The following is a 6,298-nucleotide window of genomic DNA, read 5'->3' as shown; positions in this document are numbered from 1 at the left end:
GAGGTCCCCGTGAGCTCTGGCCCTGATTGGAATGATCAGAAGCACCTGACCTAGAGTGAGGCCTCCCCACCTGAAACCATGGCCTTGGGCTGCTGGGCTGTAGAAGAACCAGTGAAGGTCCTGGTGTCTCTGCACTATCTGGGATTCCGTGTCCTCCCAGCCACCACGGCTGGCCAGAGACGGGCACATGGGGGTTCACTTTGCCACTCAGCCATCTGGGTGGTTCCCACACCCCGTGTAAGCAAGGCAGTGTTCCCCCGACTGACATGGTCCAGAGGGATGACGGAGGAGAAGCAGTGTCCTGCTCTGGCCCTCATGCCCTATCCTGTCCAAGCCAACCGTGGATGCTTATTTGCTTCTCCCCTCCCTTCTGACCCTCTTTCCTCTTCTTTCCTGCATCTCCCTGCCGGGTCTTGCAGCTGGCAAATGCCTCTCCAGTTGGGGCCACTGGGGCAGAGGAAGGGAGCAGGAGATGGAAAATGAACCAATCCCTCTGCAAGGGACATTGTGGGCATCTGATGGGGTGATGAAAGCAGAAAGAATTGGAGGAGACTTCCAGAAGGCCTAGACATGGGCAGAAGGGTCAGGGAGCCAGGCCAGGATCGCCCAGGGGAGGCCAGGCCACTTTGGAGGGGGGTGGGGGGGTAGACAAGCCCTGCTTCAGCCCCGGCACCTGCTCTGACTGATTTCTTCTCCATTTTGATCCAGGGCTTGAACAGCATGTTCGAGGTGTACCTGGTGGGGAACAACTCGCACCACTTCATCATCTCCCCCACCTCCGTCCAAGGGAAGGCGGACGTTCGCATCCGGGTGGCCATCCCCCTGGACTATGAGACTGTGGACCGTTACGACTTCGACGTAAGGCCCGCTCACCCTCTCCTTGGCCGAGTGGGGGATTTCAGGGGAGGGTGGGGGTGGCACCGTCCCCTTAAATCCCCCCTTCCACCTCTCCCCATTCTTCCCTCATGGATCTGACCCAGAGAAGCCCACTGAGCTATGGCAGGGGCTAGGCTGGGCCTCCTCTTTTCCAGGAGGACGAGGAAATGTCCAAGAATTGAGTGGAATTTCATTAGGTACCATCAGAGCCTCAGAAACACATCAGGAACCTCTACTGCCCAGCATCAGCCAGCACGGCCCCCGTTAGCCTCTTCCTTCCCAGCAGATTCTGTAGCCACCCTAACCCTCTGAGCACTGATGAGGGATTCACAGTAGCATGCATCTAGGATGGGCAATGACTCAGACTGGTGTTCTGGGTTGGAATGGGCAGAGGCCCCAGGGGGACTCATGGGAACGAGGGCTCCAGGAGCATGTGAGAGCTCACCTGGCCCCTGCTTTACGCATCCAGCTCTTTGCCAATGAGAGTGTGCCTGACCACGTGGGCTACGCCAAGGTGAAGATCACCCTCATCAACGAGAATGACAACCGGCCCATCTTCAGCCAGCCACTGTACAACGTCAGCTTATACGAGAATGTCACCGTGGGGACCTCTGTGCTGACAGTCCTGGTGAGTCTCCGCTCTCCTGCAGGGCAGCTGAGCTCTGGGGTAGACCATCAGGAGGCATCCAGAGGGATCCAAGGAGTCTGAGCAATCAGGGAACGGGGTGCCCCCAAGCCCTCAGAGGCTGTGATGTTAGTATACTAGAGCATCTGGACTCTTCAGGATGGGCTTCCTTGGCCAGGGCAGCACTGTGGAGAAGGGACCAACCTGGGGAAGAATGAGGTTAGGCCCAGGATACTTTGGTTTTCTGCCTTGTCCCTGAGAGATACTGAGCCTGGGTGGGCCAGGAGCCCTGGACCTGCCCTCTAATGGAGACAAGTGCCAGCCATCTCTCAGGAAGGTGATCCTCTCTATCTGAGCACAGACACCAGGGAAGAATGGGCTCCTTGAAGATGCCTGGACATCCCCCGCTGTCTTTGGCTGGGACTTTGACAGGGGACTCCTGCCAGTGTCCATTTGTGTCCATTAGTACTCGTGGTCACAAGGGATAGAAACCTTTAAGTGGCTCAAGCAAAAAAGGATTGGCTCATGTAACTCAAAAGTGTAAGTGATTTCAGGCATGGCTGTATCCAGGCATTCAGCTGAGCAGGAATCTGACTTCAGCACTGGGCTCTGCTTTTTTGTATTGGCAGAGAGGGACACCAGCACCCTTAGGCTCGCTTCTCACCAATTTATCAACCCCAGTGGGGGAAAAAATATTCTTTTTCAATAGTTCCAGCCAAAGTCCCAGAGCTGATTCTCACTGACCCAGCTTATTGGGCCACCCTGGAACCAATCATCATAATTCTGATATACCAGAGATGGGTCATACTCCCCTAGTGGAACAGGGGGTTGGGTCAACTCCATTCAAATTATATGGGCTGGGGCTTCCCTGGTGGCGCAGTGGTTGAGAGTCCACCTGCTGATGCAGGGGACACGGGTTCGTGCCCCGGTCCAGGAAGATCCCACATGCTGCGGAGCGGCTGGGCCCGTGAGCCATGGCTGCTGAGCCTGTGCGTCTGGAGCCTGTGCTCCGCAACGGGAGAGGCCACAACGGTGAGAGGCCCACGTACCGCAAAAAAAAAAAACAAACAAACAAATTATATGGGCTGAAAATGGGACAGGATATTCTATAGCAGCTTCTATTATCAGAACAAAGAGGGTTGCTGAGCAGACCAAAGTGGTAGATGTGTGCTACACAAGCTCAGGGGCTTGCCCGTAGTAGGTGCTCAATAAACGTTATGGAGTTTAACTCGCTGCTGCCCCTCCCTGCCCACTGAGGCCCCCAGAGTCCTTCCACTTCTGGCTCCATTCTCACTCCAAGCATTGAGATTGCCCGCCGATCTCAGGCCCCTACTCCATAGGGCGTTTACTCTACAGAAAGATGGTATGAAACTGTTTTGAGCCCCCAGGCCCTTCCCATCTGACAGTTATTAATATTTCAAACAGATGTTTAGCTAGGCAGGCCGTCAGATGTAAACAGTAAGTCTGCTGCGGCTGTTTTCCTCCCACCTGCTTCCCCAGCCCATGGCTCTGCCAGCTTTCACCAAGTTGCTCATTTCAATCAGTCACCTGGTGCCTGAGGCCCCTTGGGCCCTCCTGCACCCTCGAGGGGCCCAGCCAGAGAGCAAGAGCCAGAGGTTCTGGCCTTCTGGACCCAAAGAGAGCCTCTTCAGCCCCCCAGCCACCTTCCAATGTCAGGATGAAGGACACCCAAGCAGCCTGTCCCCCACAGGGCCTGGAGCCACATGGCAAAGAATTTGGATGTGAAGCCCAGGCTTGGCGGGTGGCCGGCGATTCCTTCGTGTCGTTCTTGCTGGGGATGGAGGGTCTCACTTTGCAGTCCCCGGTTCCTGTGGCCCTGGCAAGGGTTGAGGGGAGCCTAGGATGTAGGGTGGGGGTGGGGGGTGAAGTGTGGAATGGCATACCTCTTGGCTGATGGCCGGCTGCAGGTGCCATGGATGATGTGTGAAGCCCAATCCCATCTGGGGTTGGCACTGGAGAGCAGCTTCTCAAACTGGGTTTCCTCAAGCACTGGAGAAGTTCCTGGGCCTGCATGGACCCCTGCCTGCTGCCTATGACCCCTTTTCCAGTCCCTCTCCCAATGTTTAGCAGGTGCGTTCAGCCTCCTCTGTGGCTACCTGAGGGTCTCCGTCCAGGACTGGCTCATCTGGGCAGCCTCTAGTTCCTCAGTGTGTCTGTCCAAGCCCTGCCCACCTTCCTATCAAACCCTCAGCCCCAGGGTTTGTGAAATTGTGCAGCTCTGAGGGGGCTGTTTCACCCAACGATAAGCTCTAGCAGCAGGGCTGTGTGTCTGAAGGAGATCAGGTCCTGAAGTGAAACAGTGGGCCCTGCACCCCTGCCTTCTCTGTGCGCTGGTCTAACTGTATTACCTCTAAGAATCTTCATTTCCCATCTGCAGAATGGGTATGAGTTCCCCCCACCACTCCCGCCGCCACCAAGGCTGCTAGGTGTGAATGACAGATGTGAAAACATCCCCTGGTGACCCCCACTCACCATCATCTCCCAGTCTCCCCAAGGTACTTCCAGATCTCCTAGCAGGGGGCAAGTTTCACGGCCACACCTGCCACACCCACTGCCCTGGCCTCTCCCACCCTGCCCTTCTCCACTCAGACCCAGGGTTAGCCCGGTCTCTCTACCTCCTTTACTCCAGGAGGGGCTGAAATTATAGCTATCTGCTCAGGGACTGTGAAATTCCTTCTCCCTGACCTTTTCTGGGATGTTATTAAAACGTTTCATGGGCAGTTGTGTCAGAAAAAATAATTATGAAGAAAAGGAAAATGTTTCAGTTTGCACCGAAGGCCAGGGCAGAGCCTGCTGCAAGGGGCCTCCCCACCCCACGCCATGGCAGGGCCCCATTTCTGTGCCTCATCACCTGTCCTGGGGGAAGGTAGCAGTTCACCAGGGAGCTGGGAAAGCCAGGATAGGAGGGTGCCGTCGCCTGCAACCTGGGCATCCCAGCTCGGGTGGCATCCTTTCTCACCTCCCTGCTCCCCAGACCTTCCTCAGCCCAGGTTCTGAGGCCCTTACAGCCCCCAGTTATAGACAAATGAGTTTCCACTGGTGGAGGGGAAAGAGCAGGGATGTAATGGTCAAAGACTTGACCTTGAGCCCCAACTCTGAAGGGTGACCACATAGAGGAGGGGTGTGTAGGGGCACATTTACCCACGTATGTTTGCTTGTGGGGGGGGGGTGTGTGTGCGTGCACGCACACAGGCATGCCCTTGTGTCTGTGCCTTTATGTGTGTGTGCAACTACATGCACTCAGATATGTGTATATAACACGTGTGCATGTGTGTGTGTGTGTGCAGGTTCCTGTATGATGCTGGTGGCTCCCCATCCTCTGGGTTCTATGGTTTCTTTCCCTCTCATATCCCCAGGCTGCTCTGATTCTCTCCTTCCAATCCTGCCTCCTGACCTGATAATAGGGGTTGGGTGGGAAGGCTGTGGGGTATCTTCCTAGGATTCTGCTGGGCTTCGGGCAGCCCTGTATCCTGGCCGATGGCTACCTGGGGCCTGGTGGGGTTTGTGGGTGCTGCTGGACAGTAGGAGAGCAATCTGAACGTTCAACAAATGTTTTTTTAATACCCACCACTGTGTCAGGCACATGGCCCTGAGGATACAATGGTGACGTGAGTCTTGCCCTCATGAAGTTTATAGTCTCTTGGGAAAACCTGATGTTAGTACTAAGAAGTGAATCTTTACATTAAGCGTTACTTGCTGTGATGGAGAGATCAGGGAGCTATGAAAACCTGTAACAGGGCATCTGAACTTGATTGGGGTCAGGGAAGCCTTCCCTGAGGAAGTGGCAATTGAGTAGGCATTAACAGGTAAGCGAATGGAGAGAAGCACATTGGAGAAAGAGGGAATAGCATGTGCAAAGGCCCTGTGGCTGGAATGCAGTGGTGGGGGTGTGATGTGCAAGGAAGTAGAGTGCTGCTCCTCTGAGGCGGCGGGGGTTGGGGGTGGGTTAAACTGTCTCTCCTGAATTGCGCCCACCCTAAACATAACCACTGGGCTGCTGTTCTGATAGTGGAGAAGTCTTGTATCAACCCATCCACATTCTCTTACCTATTCCATCCTGGTGGCCCATGGCCAGCATTTGGGAAACAGCTGGCAGAAGCTGTTCCTGGGATGTGCAAGGAGCCAGCCTGGCCTCCTGCAGTACGGAGCTCGTGTCCCCAGATTTATTAGCTCCATGTCCCCTGGGCAGTGAGAGAGGGACACTGAGGAGGAGCAGCAGCCAGGAGGGCAGGTCTTCCCGCACTCCAAGAGGCCTTCCCTCCCTGCTCCAGGGGCGTGGAGCACAGCAAGGATGGGCAGAAGATGGAGTGCCGGACAAGACAGGATTCTTCCCCAGGCAGGAATCAAAGCAAGAAGGAGAGGTACATAACAGCCCTGATGGGGCAGGTGCAGGGCCCAGGACCAGCTCAGTTTGCTCAGCCCAGGGTTGGAGTGTCACCCCTCAACTCCAGGCAGACAGAGTGGCCTGTGGGGGCTGAAAGGCATGGCTCCTCTCTCCCTTCCATGCCCCTCTTCCCAGCCAGTCCTTGGGAGGCTGGTACCATCTTGGGCAGGGCCCTGAATCCTGTTCAGTTGTGGACTGTTCACTCCTTCTCCAGGATGTGGTTTTCTTCCCATTACGTGAGGAAAATAGTGTCTGCCCGGCCTGCGTTGGCTGGGCTGTTGGGAGGCTCCAGTGCAGTGATGTGTATGTAATTGGTAAGTGATTACAGACCTAAGTTGTGGTTCTTGCTATCTTCGGCCTTAAAGGGCCCCATCTGGCCGCCCTTCAGCCTG

General features: G+C 55.5%; 1 protein-coding gene across 1 annotated transcript in view; it reads left to right on the top strand.

Annotated features, from left to right (window-relative positions):
* The window catches only part of LOC308628990 (cadherin-23-like), a gene marked incomplete at its 5' end in the record, with an annotated part of 201,076 nt that extends 199,355 nt beyond the window's left edge, over window positions 1-1,721 (top strand). Inside the window, 2 exons of the mRNA XM_081256434.1 lie at window positions 709-858; window positions 1,346-1,721. Coding sequence (XP_081112560.1) covers window positions 709-858; window positions 1,346-1,585 — 390 coding nt within the window. The 3' untranslated portion in view covers window positions 1,586-1,721. The remainder of the gene's footprint in view (window positions 1-708; window positions 859-1,345) is intronic.
* Between the last annotated feature and the right edge of the window lie 4,577 nt (window positions 1,722-6,298).

This window comes from Mesoplodon bidens (assembly GCF_964165515.1).
Source record: "Mesoplodon bidens genome assembly, chromosome: 1".
NCBI classification, from domain to species: domain Eukaryota; kingdom Metazoa; phylum Chordata; class Mammalia; order Artiodactyla; family Ziphiidae; genus Mesoplodon; species Mesoplodon bidens.
The sequence above is the reverse complement of the archived record's forward strand: the minus strand, read 5'-3'. Positions and strand labels throughout refer to the sequence as shown.